This window comes from Salminus brasiliensis, chromosome 3 (assembly GCF_030463535.1).
Source record: "Salminus brasiliensis chromosome 3, fSalBra1.hap2, whole genome shotgun sequence".
In the NCBI taxonomy this organism is placed as follows: Eukaryota; Metazoa; Chordata; class Actinopteri; order Characiformes; family Bryconidae; genus Salminus; species Salminus brasiliensis.
Genome location: NC_132880.1, coordinates 52,209,329 through 52,224,696, shown reverse-complemented (window position 1 = coordinate 52,224,696; position 15,368 = coordinate 52,209,329). Strand labels below are relative to the sequence as shown.

The 15,368-nt window shown below is 46.3% G+C and overlaps 1 protein-coding gene across 5 annotated transcripts in view; it reads right to left on the bottom strand.

Moving 5' to 3' along the window:
• The window catches only part of dock6 (dedicator of cytokinesis 6), a 49,971-nt gene that overhangs the window by 2,539 nt on the left and 32,064 nt on the right, over positions 1 to 15,368 (bottom strand). For all 5 annotated transcript variants that reach the window (XM_072676552.1, XM_072676547.1, XM_072676548.1 and 2 more), the window contains 22 exons: positions 13,324 to 13,494; positions 12,677 to 12,816; positions 12,220 to 12,389; positions 11,879 to 12,027; positions 9,793 to 9,975; positions 8,947 to 9,073; positions 8,743 to 8,827; positions 8,486 to 8,582; positions 7,993 to 8,127; positions 7,524 to 7,676; positions 6,231 to 6,389; positions 5,644 to 5,744; positions 4,895 to 5,087; positions 4,611 to 4,754; positions 4,319 to 4,450; positions 3,258 to 3,272; positions 2,704 to 2,829; positions 2,469 to 2,558; positions 2,143 to 2,379; positions 1,111 to 1,254; positions 921 to 1,027; positions 667 to 843 (listed from right to left, as the gene is read on the bottom strand). In XM_072676552.1, coding sequence (XP_072532653.1) covers positions 667 to 843; positions 921 to 1,027; positions 1,111 to 1,254; positions 2,143 to 2,379; positions 2,469 to 2,558; positions 2,704 to 2,829; positions 3,258 to 3,272; positions 4,319 to 4,450; positions 4,611 to 4,754; positions 4,895 to 5,087; positions 5,644 to 5,744; positions 6,231 to 6,389; positions 7,524 to 7,676; positions 7,993 to 8,127; positions 8,486 to 8,582; positions 8,743 to 8,827; positions 8,947 to 9,073; positions 9,793 to 9,975; positions 11,879 to 12,027; positions 12,220 to 12,389; positions 12,677 to 12,816; positions 13,324 to 13,494 — 3,035 coding nt within the window. The remainder of the gene's footprint in view (positions 1 to 666; positions 844 to 920; positions 1,028 to 1,110; positions 1,255 to 2,142; positions 2,380 to 2,468; positions 2,559 to 2,703; positions 2,830 to 3,257; positions 3,273 to 4,318; positions 4,451 to 4,610; positions 4,755 to 4,894; positions 5,088 to 5,643; positions 5,745 to 6,230; positions 6,390 to 7,523; positions 7,677 to 7,992; positions 8,128 to 8,485; positions 8,583 to 8,742; positions 8,828 to 8,946; positions 9,074 to 9,792; positions 9,976 to 11,878; positions 12,028 to 12,219; positions 12,390 to 12,676; positions 12,817 to 13,323; positions 13,495 to 15,368) is intronic.

Below are 15,368 nucleotides of genomic sequence, written 5' to 3'. Positions count from 1 at the left end.
CGGGCAGAGAACAAACTCTACAGCTGAAGAACCAAAAACACTAATCTAGAGAGTTTTTCTGCTGGTTCACAGAGGTAGAACACATATCAAGTATATGATCCTATATTTGGAATATTAGGGCTGAATGACAAGTCCAGGCTAGTAATGGCTAGTGGCCATGACTAAGAAAGCTCCCAGTAATACATTGCTCAAAGCCAAGGCTACGCTAAGCTATCCGACACCGTACCGCATGAGAAGGTCTCTTCTAGTAGTCAGCATGTCGTCTGGCCAAAATCACCTCGTTTTATTGTTAGCCACAGATATGCACTGACTAATCACCCCGCTGATATCATCTCATTTATTTCGTAACCTTTGGCCTACATGCTATTTCAGGAAGGGTCAGAAAGGCAACGTTTGCAGCTTTTGCAAACAGTCTTAGTTGGACACTGGGAGAACCAGCCAAAGCAAGCAAAAGCTTTTTTTAGCCTACTGGAGCCCCAGAGTTCATCTTTATATGGTGGGAAACTTTATTTAATTATGGAAACTTTAATTCGTTCATTTTTATCATAAGCTTTTATAGTTATTTCTGAAGTCATATCCCAACAATACGACCACGCAGAAGCAAGAGGTTTGAAGAAGTACATTCAGAAAGACAAACTAACGTATGTACAAGTGTGTGTGTGTTACCTTTGTGTAGGTGTGGGAGGCAGCTGCTGTAGTGTGCTGTAAAGCTGGGGAATCTTGCGGTTAATGAGAGGGTACAGAGCCTCTTTCAGTTTATGGTAGTTCCTCTCCAGTTCGCGATGGTACTCCTTTTGGTCTGGTCCAATCAGAGCTTTGTTCTTCCTCAGAGCGTCCTCACATCTGAGGGAGGATGAAGGAGATGAAGGAGCTGTATATGCACTGTGTGAGGGGTGTGTGCGTGTTCTCAGTCTCCTTACCGCTTTGTGAAGTCCTTAAAGCAGAGCCGTAGTTTATTGTGATGCCGGAAGAGCTTTGGATCGTCTGGAATTTCAGACAAGAAGACCTGGGCTACCTCCAGAGGACCCTAAAACAACAACAGTAATTCTTAAGTTTGAAGAACATAATGATGAAGATGAACAACAGTAAAATCATGAAGCAGCAGCTCACCTGGTTGACCGTGGTGCCCACACAACCCTGCAGCACCATCTGCAGCATCTTGGAGTCTGCAGGGTCCTGGTGGGTGGCGATGCCCAATTCATGAGTCTTCTTCTGCATGTCCTCGATAGCCACCTCTATCGGAACGAGGATTATCTGACAGATGAGAGACCAGGAGAAGAATCTCAAAATGCACAACCAGAAACGTTAAAGCCCAGCATCAGCGCCCTGCGTTAAAAAACGCCACAAGTGGACAAAATAAAGATCTGAAGAAAACATTTAAACTTTCAGCAAAAACACAGCATTCAATCAGCCTTATTGAAGAACCCTTACGACACAGGGCTGCTGCACCACACTACACACAAAAACAACACAGTAAAAGTGTAATGATTTATAATCTAATATTATGATGTGCAATAAATAAATAATATTTTAAATAACTTTCAAATCCATAGTGTTTGTATTCTATATTTATGTAAATAAGATGTATATACTCACATTGATTTATAGATATACACTTCTGTCTATATCTATTTATACAGTAATGTGAAAAAACATTAATTCAATAAAAAAAAAAATCACGTCTTCATTTATAAAATAGACATTAGACTTTACAAAATAAGACATTAGGACACTTACATATTTAGTGATGATCTAATATATTTTAAACTACACAGAATCACAAGGGTATATAATTTAATAGAGAAATATCACAATCACTGTGTTTGTGTAGCACATTCGAGACACATACACCTGACAAAGTAAACAGTAGAGGGGGATCTTTCCTCACAGGAAATTTCTAATTCCCCACATTTTACAATCTAGAATTCCTCTGTCAGTCTGCGTTCACGTCTACTCAGTTTGCTGTGTCAGGTGTTGTACGTCTGTGCACCTTTTCTGTGTGTCACCCACACTCACCACACACCCTCCCAACCCACCCATCCACCGACCCACCCATCCACCGACCCACCCATCCATCCACGACCCACCCATCCATCCACGACCCACCCATCCACCGACCCACCCACAGAAAGGTGCTGGTACCTCCTCCTTCTGGATAACGTTGATGCGGGTCTTGATGTAGGGGAAGGCGTGAGAGGTGGTCAGGATGGTTTTGCGCTTGTACTGCTCGTGCAGGTCTCCGTGTGCTCGGCCGTCCAGCGTGAAAGGCGTGCAGTACATGAAGGTGCGCAGGTTGTAGTTCTTGTCAAAGTAGGTGATTCTCTCCTTCAGCTCGTAGGTGTCAAAAAAGGGCTCCACGTAAGTGATCTGAAGGTACGCCTGCATAAAGGAAGAGTGAGAGGTGATCTTCACTGAACTGAAAAACTGAAAACTGCAGGATTAGAAACCGATTGTTTCTGAGATCGGACCTTGTTGGGGTCCAGTTTGTTCTTGTCCACAGGGTTGGAGTCCTTAATGATCTCCACCACATCGTCTCCAAAGCGTTCTGAATAGAACTCCTAATCACAGCAACAGAAGAAGCAGCACACAGGCCAACATCATGAACAGCTCGTGACTGACTAAACGTGACAATTTGTAAACAGCAGGCATCGTGCCCTGTGATCGGTGTAATCGTGATGGACTGAATGGACGAGGGAGACTTGCCTCCAGCCTGTGTGAAATCTCAGCCAGCTTGGTAATGGATGGCTCCTTATACACAAACTCCTGCTCGTCTAGATCCCCGAAGCGACAGCCGTAAAAACCCACGCGGAAGTAGGTCCCAAACATCCTCTAAACCCTGTTGAGGGGGGTAAGGGGGAGAGGGTCAGGAGAGGAGAACATAGCATCAGCCCAAACAAACATGACATTAGCAGTCACTTTAGGCAGACGCCCGAGAGCTGACTGCCGAGTGTGGTGTGTGTGTATATCTGCATTAGCTGGCAGGCGTAGCGTGAATACTGACTCCAGCCACTCTTGTGAAAGGCTCTTATGTAAGAGTGTGAGAGAAACCGAGTCAAAGGGAAAAGTCTGATGTTGTAAGAGAAGTTCATGTCCTTAAAACTCACCGGAGACACATCCAGGCAGGACAGGCATGGAGACACGGGGGACAAAGAAAGACAGAGGGAGAGCGTGAGGAAGGCCTGATGCATGGCACTGATACGTTTACAGTGTGATAAATGCAGCACGGTATTCTCACAGACATGTACTTGGAGACATACCTCCCATCCTGAGCTCTGCAGACAGAAGGAACCAGCACATGATTGCAGCAACAGAGGGAAGAAAAAGAACGGGACACTCGTCAACAAGGTGCAAACAAACCTCAGCCCAAATACCTCTACACTCCTCTCAGCAGAAGAGGATAAAAGCTTGGAGGGAAGCTAAAATAATGCTAATACATACGTTTTTTTTAAAGATACGTCCCATTTTGGGCCGGAGAAACATCGGAGCTCACAGCAATGCTCCTCAAAACAGTTACAGTGGGAAGTTTACAAACACTCATGATCATCATGGCAGATTGTAGCCTTTTGTTTGATTGCTATAATCGGCCGGAAAGTTCTGCACAATGACAACGCAGTGCACTACAGTGAACAGTGAAGTAATAATAGGAGTAATTATACAGTAATAACATCACCTTAAGGGAAAATACGAGCTATAGAGTAAAGCAATGGAACGCTCCCATCAGTAACTTAGTGACGTCCAGATTAAAACACCCCTCAGAGCTGGTCACCAGTTTCAGCCTTTATGAATACTTACATAAAGCTACAGCAGATGATGGGAAGTATGTAGCCGTCATGCAGCCTTATGAACACAGCCTAGGTTACATGGAACTGCTGTACTCATCAGAGTTCTGTCATGTGTTCGTTCACACACACAGACACACACAGACAGACACACAGACACACACAGACACACACACAGGGCAGTGGTGGCTCAGCGGTTAGAGCGCCGGGATATCGATAACAGGGTTGTGGGTTCGATTCCCGGGCTCGGCAAGCTGCCACTGTTGGGCCCTTGAGCAAGGCCCTTTACCCTCTCTGCTCCCCGGGCGCTGGAGTTGGCTGCCCACCGCTCTGGGTGTGTGTGTACTCACTGCCCCTAACACGTGTGTGTGTGTGTGAGTGTGTGTTCACTACCAGATGGGTTAAATGCGGAGGACACATTTCGCTGTACAGTGTACAGTGACGAATACGTGCACCTTTTACACACACACACACACACACACACACACACACACACACACACACACACACACACACACACACACTCTCTCTGAACAGACCTGGTTGTAGACTTTGTTGAAGGCGTCCTGCAGCTTGCCATGGACAGAAGCCAGCTTCTTGAAGTCTCTGTTGGCCTCATGGATGGGGCAAAGGATCTTATAGACCTCATTTATGGCTTCATACATGGCAGCCTGAGTACAGACAACCAGACGACCACTTATTTATGTAAATCCAATGTAAACTTCGTATGGAAACTGAGGTCAATGGGAAAAAGCCAACAAAGCTTTGAACTGTGTGTGTGTGTGTGTGTGTGTGTGTGTGTGTGTGTATGTGTGTGTGTGGTGCTCTCACCATGCTGAAAGAAGCAGCTGCTTGTTCCAGCAGACCCACCAGCCCAGCCTCGCTGAAGTACTTCCCCGCACAGATGCCCTCTTCCTCTGGGGACAGGATGTCATCAGACACCGCAGACTCCTCCAGAACATTAGATGAGATGCTCTGCCCCAAACAAGAATGAAAAATACAGTGAATTCTTGAGCTGCAACAGTTATTAGATGACCCTAAAAGTAGATGTGAACACTGAGCCACACCATCACACTTACACAGAACAACCAAAACATCCAGAAAAGCTCTCCTACCTGGAAGGAGACACAGCCGATGGGAAGATAGCGGCAGTCTTCCAGCATGTTGAGGTACTCAGCCACTAGGGCGGCGCTGTGAACCAAGCAGTGGGCGGCCTCAGCATGATTTCCCCTCTCAGAGTGCTTTCCGGCCATGTTCTGCAGCCAGGTCAGACGCAGGTCTGGTGAGTTCTGATAGCCTTTAGCGATTCTTCAGCGAGGAAATGAAGAAGAGAGAGATCGGCTTTACAGGAAGAGGAAAAAGCCTTCTTATCCGTAACGTAAAAGATTTTATGCCAGTTTTATTCCAGCATTTCTATTGGTCCATTCGTCATGAAGTTCTGATACAGTATAAAGGACAACTGCCAGAAAAGAGAGAAACAGCGAGAAAAAGGATGATCCGCCATCCCTCAGGCTACATAGTGGTGAAACGGACTTCCACTGCCAGCACAGCAGAGTCCCTCACAGTCACAGACTGAAGTCTCGTCTTTTTATATTGGACTTAAACGAGCACTAAGATTTTTATTAAACAGAGAGCTGCACGTATGATGCGTGTTCTTTTCTATAGGCATGATGTGTGTATCTCTCTCTAGGCAGCAGCACTGGCGTTTGTTTCTGGCAGTGTCTGAGTTTAAGGGAAGTTTGGACTCTTACCTATTGTGATTTATTTCTATAATTTGTAAGTCGCTCTGGATAAGAGCGTCTGCTAAATGCCGTAAATGTCAAGGTTTTTGTGTTACAGCGATGGTTTGATCTACTAATATCACCTGTACATGAGGTCCAGCAACATCTCAGGGTCTTGCTGATGCTCTTTCATCTTCACTGTGTCTGTCAGGATCATGTGCAGGTTGAACACCAGGTCCTGAACCTGCGAGACAACAATGAGGAGGACGTCTTAGAACCTAGATCTGTTAAGGCCATAAAGCAAGATTCAGTGTTTCCACACACACACACACCGCTAACCCGAGCGTCGAATACACTGGCAGACACACAAGAGCATAATTTTCAGGTTGATCATTGGTAATAACCTTTTACATTAGTTTTAGAGGTTTATTGCGTTTCTGATCGAGTTAATAAAAACATTCTGGCTGTTAACACATTATTGTGAATTGACTGCAATATTAAGGCCAATGTGAATAAACACAGGCACAGTGTCATTAATGCAAAGCATCACTCTTTCTCCCCGTGATGGAAACACAGACTCTCTTAATGCCTAATCTGAATGCACTAATAAGACTTAAGTGCTATGATGAGCTTGGGCATCCATGCAATTAAAGAACCTGCCCCAAATCCCAGCAGGGTGGAGAAGCACTGATCTCAAACTAGATACACTGTGTGTTTGTGTAAACGAGACCTGCTCAGGGAAGGGGGAGTCTCGGAGCTCCAGGTCTTCTTCAGCATAGGTGAGAATGGTCTTGAGGGAGCGGCGCAGATGTTCCTCATTGAAGTTCTGGGAGGTGCCAACCAGAGAGGACAGGGACATGGTCACCTGCATCTTCACACGTGCAAAGTTCTGTGGGACAAACACACCCTTACAGTCCAGTCCACTTTTACCCTCCCATACCTTTACATTCCATCATGGTTGTTTCCACTGTAGCTTTGTCTGATCCAAGCTAACAAAGCAAATTAACGATCTAGTCTTTTAAAGAAGTTAAAATCTATTACATACAAGAACCACAGTTATCCAGTACCTGACAGATTGCAGGGAACGTGTACAGGGATTATGTCTGTATGTAGAAGTTCAGAGCAGAGAGCGATGTTTATGGTAGGTGTGGTACACTCTTAATAGTAAGGATAATATAAGGGTTCTTTGAGTGATGCCACAGAAGAACCACTTTTGGTTCCATAAAGAACCCTGTTTAAATAATAAAAACATTAATAATAATAATAAAAAAAACTAATAATAGGTAGTCATAAAGTTTTGTAATTTAATTTTGGAAATATAAATATATATGTTCAGTGTTAATATAATCAGTACTACGGGTTTAGTCTGGCCCAGTCTAATCTGAGGAACAGAGTCCCCTCATTTGGAGCCTTCTGTGCAGTGTGTGATGAGCAGTCTGGCGATATAACTGAGAGGGATTAACAGCAGGGATGTGTGCCGATTACTTGAGTAAGAAGCCGGCTGCTGAATTTTGCGTGTACTGCAGATTACTGAGCAGATCTGGCAGAAGGATCAGACCATAATGAGCTGCACTGATTTAGAGGAGAGGTGAAGGAATGCAGGAACTAGAATTCCTCCATCCAGAAAGCTGAGAACGCAGATGAGCACTGCTGCACACAATAAGGCTGCTTTAGGTGAGTAAAGTCCTGTTCATCTGGAATCAGAGTGCAGGGCACCTCTCCAGGGTTACGAGCTGCATTTGTAAGGTCAGTAAAGCAGTGGTTCCAAACCCTGGTCCTAAAGAACCCCACAGGCCCTGCACATTTTAGTGTTTACCCTGCGCCCAACACACCTGATCCAGCTCCCCAAGCCCTTCATGAGGTGAAGGGGAGGTTCTAGAGCGGGAAACCACAGCACTGTGCAGGAGGTTCTCCAGGAGCAGGGTTGGGAGCCGCTGATCTGAGGTATTATAGTGATGGTGTGAGGTTTGACTTTGTGATACTGGGTGTAAATGTGTGAAGAACAGGCTGGACGGTGCCTCACATTGCCGATCTCGTAGTTCTGCCTCATGAGCAGGTAGAGAGAGGCGCTAGCATGGCTGCGCACAGAGCCGACGCTGCTGCTGCAGTGGCGCAGTAAACGCAGGCACAGGTCAGCACACAGCTCTGTGTCCTCCTCAAACAGCATCTCCGGGAACTACACACACACACACACACACACACACACACAGAGTAACAAATTAGATACATATAAAAAAAAAAATACTAGGATTGTAAAATCACACAGAAGCCACGGTTCGGTTCACATCATGGTTTAGACCTCACTGTTTATTAGCAGTTCCCTCTTATTGGGACGTCCCTAGTGACAAATGAACTTTGATTTGATCGATCAGATTAGAATGTGTACTGTACATCACCTGTACAACTGCACGTACTGAACAGTGAGGATTCAATACCAACACATGTACTGTTACCTCTCTAACACACACACACACACACACACACACACACACCTTGAAGACCAGAGCTCTCTGTGTAGTGAAGCAGTGTTGTAGAAAGAGGGCGCTCTGATTGCCGGCCATACTGTGGAGCAGAACTCTCAGCACTCCTCCCAGAACACTCTCCTTCAGCTCCGACAGCACCACCGTCTGAGACACACAAGCAGAAGCACTTTCAGATCTATTTGAAGGTAAATCCTCCCCATGGACTCAAAGTGAAGTCGACTAGGTCCACTACAGGACAGTAAGGGGAAGTGTCTGTCTCAGCCTTTCTCTCCACAGTGCACACTCAGTTCTTCACTCTCACACATTACTGTCCTAATTAACCAACCCTACACCTGAACCCTGTGGGACTCCACAAGAATCATTCCTCAACAACCCCAAATCATTCAGGTTTCTGCATTTAGATATTTAACTGATTAATAAGCCTAGAGTTCAAAGGATTAATAGGCTTTATCCCTGTACAGGGAAACGAGACGCAGACAGAAGGTGGGTGAAGATCCTTTACTTTGACGATGATTTCCAGAGTGTCCAGCACTATTAGAGAGGCTTCAGTTGCCAAGTTTCCATCCACCACTGACTCCTGCTCCACCTCCGCTTTCGTCCTGCGAGCGCACACACACACACACACACACACACACACACACACACACACACACACTGTTTACAGTAAGCTGCCTAATCTGAGATTATGTGGTTCATTAAGTCAATGGCCAATTTAAGTAATTTATAGGAATTTATGGAGAGAGAGAGAGAGAGACCCACTTGTCCACTCTGTCTGTGTTCTGTCTCCAGTGAGTGACGTTCTTCCTCCATCGTACGTTCTCCTGGCTTCCATAAGGACTCCTCTCTGCAGAAAGCACAGTTTTTACAACCACATAAAAACAAGCAAATCCACACACACACACACACACACACACACACACACACACACACACACACACACACACACACACACTCTACAGGTACCTCTACAGCGGCGGACCATCTCCTGCCGGGCTCCGATAGTGCCCAGGATGGCCTCCTCCAGACGCGCCTTCATGTCCTGAGACTTCTTAAAGGTCAGGCTGTTGATCCTCTCCAGAGCCTTCTTCCCCTAAACTCCCCAGAGACACCAGGCCAGGAGCCGACAGTCAGACCACAGAGGTGAAAACAGGTCCATATTCTTCCTCTCTCTCTCTCTCTCTCTCTCTCTCTCTCTCTCTCTCTTTCGGTGTCTCTCTCCCCTCTCTCTTGTACGCCCACTCTCTATAGTTAATGTTTTAAATGGACAAGTACCATTCCTGTCTGATTGGGTCGGGTCTGAAACCGTTGGTATGGGTGTGGTTCAGACCTCTGGCTCCCTTTTGATGCCTGTGCAGACCTCGAACATACAGGGTGGGATTATTCCAGGATCAAGGTTGGGAACTGCAGCAATATGGACCTTTGCCCACACTGTGATTCTCCTGAAGCCTGGACTTAGGTGCAGTTTGCTCTCTAAAACTCTTCCATACGGAGTACACAGGGCAGCCCTCTGTACGTGCTGTGCTGCTCAGCTCCCTCTGGAGGCTGTACAGACCCCCAGTCCTTTTCTTACTCGCCCTTAAAATCAGAAAACTCAGTGGGGAAGCGCGAGATCTGTGTAGAATCTGCTGTGGCTTCAGGAGTCGGGCAGTGTCTTCAAGACTTTAATGGAAGTTTCTTTATGTCAAAATTCATTTAAAATATTGATTTATTAATAGGATATAATTAATAAATGTTTTTCAGGATATAATTTTTTATATTTATAAATTATTCAGAGCTACAAGGTGGGGCTAATCCACTGTTCTGCGATACCTTGTACTCGAAGCAGGAGATGGCGAGGTGCAGCAGGTCGAGCAGGCGGTTGATGTGCAGCACAGACAGTTCTGAGAGCCAGTGTTCTAGCAAAGCCGCGTCAGCGTTCTTCAGCACCCACAGCACACACACCAGCAGAGTCCTGCTGCACTCAGCAGACAGTGCGCTGCACTGACGACCTGCCTGAACACACACACATGCACACACACCACAGAATAGGTATAAGAAGGTTTTCTACGAATCATATCGAATACAGTTGCAATGTGTGAACACCAGAGAAACACCCAACATCCCCAACATCGCACACCACTAACGCAGCACACTCCTCTCATCTCCCAGCTCTAGGTTCAATTTTTACCTAAAATATCATGAGAAAGTCAAACTGAAAAGCCAGCATCGTGAACTGAACAGAACAGAACTGAACAGAACTGGGTGTATTGGATCCTACAGCATCGTGTTCTGACTGCAGGCTCTTTTTGATTTGCAGGAGAAATGTAGGACATGTTGAGGGTCTTTTGTTTTAAGATTATACACAGGTCTGTAGCAGTCAGTCTCTAAACTTATGGGTATCTCTGGACTCTTCTGAGTGAAGAGTGACTAAGAGGATAAGAGCTTCTGCTAAATGCTGTAAATGTGACACACAGTGCAGGACCGCCTTCCCCCGTGTCTGACCCTTGCCTACAAAAAGGGGCCCATTCTGGCAGTCATGCACAAGAGGATGTCCTCCACACCCACAGAGATACGAAGCACACCCTCACACATGACCCTCATTTCCCCACCATATGAAAGTCATTAATACTGAGAATATCTGGACTGAAGGTTGTGCGCCCTCTAGTGGAAAGCCACCACTGTCTCACTGAAGTCAAACGTTTTTGGGGACAAGCCACCTAGTGGTACGGTGAAGTAAACTAAATTCAGGGAAGAAAAACATGACACTAGTGGTGAGTTGGGGGAACTGCAGCTATGACCTCATTTCAGTCAGGAAGAAACAGTCTACATATCAGATCTGGAAATCTATCAAGAGACGTAAAAACATAAGGTATAATATCAAAGCCACAAACACAGAAAATACAGTCACATAAAGAGTGAGGACCCGATCAAAGCCTTTGTGTTTCTGAACTTATTTAAAGATCTGGATGTTTGATCTTCATGTGATCAGCACTGATCAGCACTGAGAGATGGAGGTGATCTAACTAAACTCACACACCTGAAGAACCGTCTTTAATCATCATTTATTAAACAGAATTAATAGAAATATCATTTTCCTGTGAGGAGAAAGTTCACCCCCACATTCATCACTCCTTCTAATGTGTAGAATCAGAACCAGGAGCAGAAGATCAGCTGCAGATGATCAGAACATGGTTGGAGAGGATTATTCTGGAGGAGTCTGTCTGATCTAAACCTCAGACGTTTAGTCTGGTCTGATCTTGATGGTTGAAGTGAGGGGTGAAGATGATCACCATGCTCAGATCCAGAGAGCTCTCTGAGGCCTTCAGAAAGAAGGGTGGAGATGCAGAGGAGTCTGGGGTTTAAACTGATCTCAAAACAGTTAGAGATCAGCCGCTGTTCCACCGTCCACTAAATCATTTACAAGAGGAACAGCTGACCAACATGACCAGATCAGACCATCTCAGCAAGATCAGCCCAGCAGCAGAACCTCAGGATGAGTAAAGAAGAGTCCAACAGTCCTAAAATCTCCTCACAGGATCTACAGGTAGATCTCAGCTCAGCTGATGTTAAAGTACAGCTTCTACCAGCAGAGAGACACACAGGTCAGATCTTCAGGAGAGGAGAACAGGGAGGAAACCAAGACCAGACTTCTGGAACAAGGAGTTCTGGACAAATGAATCCAAACAGCATCTGAGCACAAGAACCTCCAATAAAATTATATTTCTATTAATTATATTCATTTTCCTCCAGTTTCACTGGGTTACTGATAACAAGGTTGTGGGTTTGATGCTCAGGTTCACTAAGCTGCCACTGCTGGGCTCTATAAAACAAAGGTTTTTAAGGGGTGTCCTCTTTATTTGTATTTATATTCAATCTACAGATCTGTATCAGGTCTGAGAGCAGTTCTGTCGCTCACCACTGTCGGCAGAGTAAACGGATTGGCTTTGGAATGGGGTAGTGGTGAACCAGCTATCGCCATAGCAACAGACAGGTTGATGGTGCTGTTGTCTGGGTCGCCGTCGTCAATGAGAGCGGAGGCGTGCCGCACGCGCTGGGGCGAAGTGTCTGTGAGGAACGTAAACAAAACAGAAAGGATATAGATATAAATAAACAGTAAGAAAGGCGGGGCAGAACCGCCTCCGGTTCCGCCCAGAGCGTGACCTTTAGAACAAAGAACTCACAAACCCACAGAGGGTAAAAATACAGAGGCTGGAAATAGCTGGGTGCTACTGTATGACGGCCTTTCCCCTAGCTCACCGGTGAAGTCATGAAGCTGGGCCAGTGTCTCCATGACGACAGGGATGAGAGGCAGGTAGAGCTGAGCGATGTGGGCGCGGACCTGAGGGTCAGTATAGCGCAGGTCTGCGTCATGACTGCATAGCAGAGAGTGGACAGCACTGATGGCCTTTTTGTGCAAGAAGAAGACCCTGAGGGACAGAGAGTGGGAAGTAGGTTAGTGTTAGGTGTGTGTGTGTGTGTGTCCAAATGTTTGTGGACACTCCTTCTAATGAATGCATTATTCAGCTAGTTATGTAATTACTTAAGCTGCACCCATTACTGACACAGATGGGATATTATTATTATTATTAATAGCAGTAATAATATTATCTGTAACATTAATGTTAAAGCACTGCTATCAGATAAAGAGGACTCAACACAGGTGTACAAACCTGTGTGTGCAAATTTGTGTGTGTGTGTGTGGTGTGTGTCTCACCCCTCTCCGTCAGGCTCCAGAATGAGGGCAAGCTCTGAAAGCAACAGGCCAGACAGGAAGTGTTGCTGACGGAAGGGCACAGAGAGCTCAAACATGCTCACCACACCCTGATCCTGCATCGGACAGGAGAAGGCTGAACTCTAGAGAGACACAGAGAGAGACACACAGAGAGAGACACACAGAGAGAGACACACAGAGAGACACAGAGAGAGACACAGAGAGAGACACAGAGAGAGACACAGAGAGAGAGAGAGAGAGAGAGAGAGAGAGAGAGAGAGAGATCAGTCACAGGAAAGATGGCACTCTAAAAAAAAGAAGCAGCTTTGCAGGAGAAGCAAAACCATTGTAACTTTCAATGGAAGTCAATGTACAATATGTAGGAGCGTTTCTATTGGTCTGTTCATCGTGAAATTCTAATCCAGTATAAAGAACAACTGCAGATTCACATCATGGAGAAACAAGAAAAACAGTGAAAATGAAGATACAAGGTTTCTGCAGGACACTGAGGATTCACTGTTTAACTGCAGCCACTGCTCTGGTCAGTCAATAATGTGAGGTGGTTCTAGATAAGCTAATTGCTGGTTAGAAAGCTCGACCGCACAGGATCAACCAGAACAACACGGCCTGCGGTCCTGCTGTGGACGTACCTGCGAGGTGGTGGAGGAGGTGGAGGGTGAGGGCGAGGCAGGGGGGCTGAGCGTGGCACACGGCAGGTTGAGAGTTACGTAGTGCTCATGACTGCAGACTATACGAATGAAGTCCATCCTCAGAGCGGTCAGAGAGCTGGGGTTCTGAGCTGTGTGCAGCTTATTGGAGATCTACACACACAGAGCAGAGACAGCGGCACGGTCACTGCAGGTAAAGATCACAGCACGTACAGCCGCCATCACAGCCCTGACAGCCGCAATCACAGCCCTGACAGCCGCAATCACAGCCCTGACAGCCGCAATCACAGCCCTGACAGCCGCAATCACAGCGCGTACTGCCGCAATCACAGCCCTGACAGCCGCAATCACAGCCCTGACAGCCGCAATCACAGCCCTGACTGCCGCAATCACAGCCCTGACTGCCGCAATCACAGCGCGTACTGCCGCAATCACAGCGCGTACTGCCGCAATCACAGCCCTGACAGCCGCAATCACAGCCTTTACAGCCGCAATCACAGCCCTGACAGCCGCAATCACAGCCTTTACAGCCGCAATCACAGCCTTTACAGCCGCAATCACAGCCCTGACAGCCGCAATCACAGCCCTGACAGCCGCAATCACAGCCTTTACAGCCGCAATCACAGCCCTGACAGCCGCAATCACAGCCCTTACAGCCGCAATCACAGCCCTTACAGCCGCAATCACAGCCCTTACAGCCGCAATCACAGCCTTTACAGCCGCAATCACAGTGCGTAGTGCCGCAATCACAGCACTAGGTCAGCATTAGAGATGTGTTTTGAGGTTGATACTGGTCACTGACTGTGTTTTTCTGACAATGGTGCTGCTACTGGCTGTACTGGGCTGAGTGATGGGTCTGGAGAGGGGTGTCCGGTTAGTGTTCTGATACTGGCTGTACTGGGCTGAGTGATGGGTCTGGAGAGGGGTGTCCGGTTAGTGTTCTGATACTGGCTGTACTGGGCTGAGTGATGGGTCTGGAGAGGGGTGTCCGGTTAGTGTTCTGATACTGGCTGTACTGGGCTGAGTGATGGGTCTGGAGAGGGGTGTCCGGTTAGTGTTCTGATACTGGCTGTACTGGGTTGGTTACTGGTGTCTCCGCTTCCTCTATGAGACACATTTGTTTTACTCATTCTACAGAAACGTGAGTTTGAGGCAGACACTGTAAAACCTGCCCGACTGACAGAACGGATCCAGCACACAGAGCAGAGTACAGCACTCCTCCAACAGGGTTCTGGAATTCCATCTAGTGGCTGAATAAGGAACTGCAGCCTGATGTGACGAGGAGCCTTGAGCAGAGCTGCTGTAAATCTTAACTCACTAACATGATCTGATCAGGATCATGTTCTTCCACTAGTCGGCACTCTTACGTGAGAGGATGAAGGTTTAAGAGTCTTACCCAAAAACAACTTGTAGTTGTAATTGCCACGAGGAAAATGGTGTTCTTACCCACTACACTACGACGTACAAGACAGCAGCTTAACTGCAGTAAACTCAGCTTTTCCTAAGCGCAATGTGTTACAGGCCTCCTGCTGTCCGACTGGAAGGGCTTACAGGAACAGGAATATAAGGTATATATTTGATTGTATTTTTTTAACTAATGACTTCATAAACTCCCCCAGGCCAGTACTATTATGATAAAGGCTAGTGAAGCAGGGAGTAGCTGCATGAGTGAAGGTTGAGGCAGTCTATAAACAGTTTGGGAGGCAGCAGCATGAGGCAGTCAGTCAAACTAGCTGACGAGAACACACTCATCTAATAAAACTAGAAACTTATTAAGGAATGAACCTTCCATTTACCAAGTGTTGGCCTGTGGGACAGTAGAGAGCTGCAGAGTGTATTTGAATATGAATATTTGAATAATTGGTTATTTTATACACGGAATTAACCAAATTAACCACTCTGTAATAAAACACACTGTGTTCGAGACCCTATTAACACTCTACTATCTGTCCACTACAAGCTCTGTGACTTAATTCATCACAGTAATAATAATGTAAGGTCATACTGAGCACCTCTAGCTGCAAATG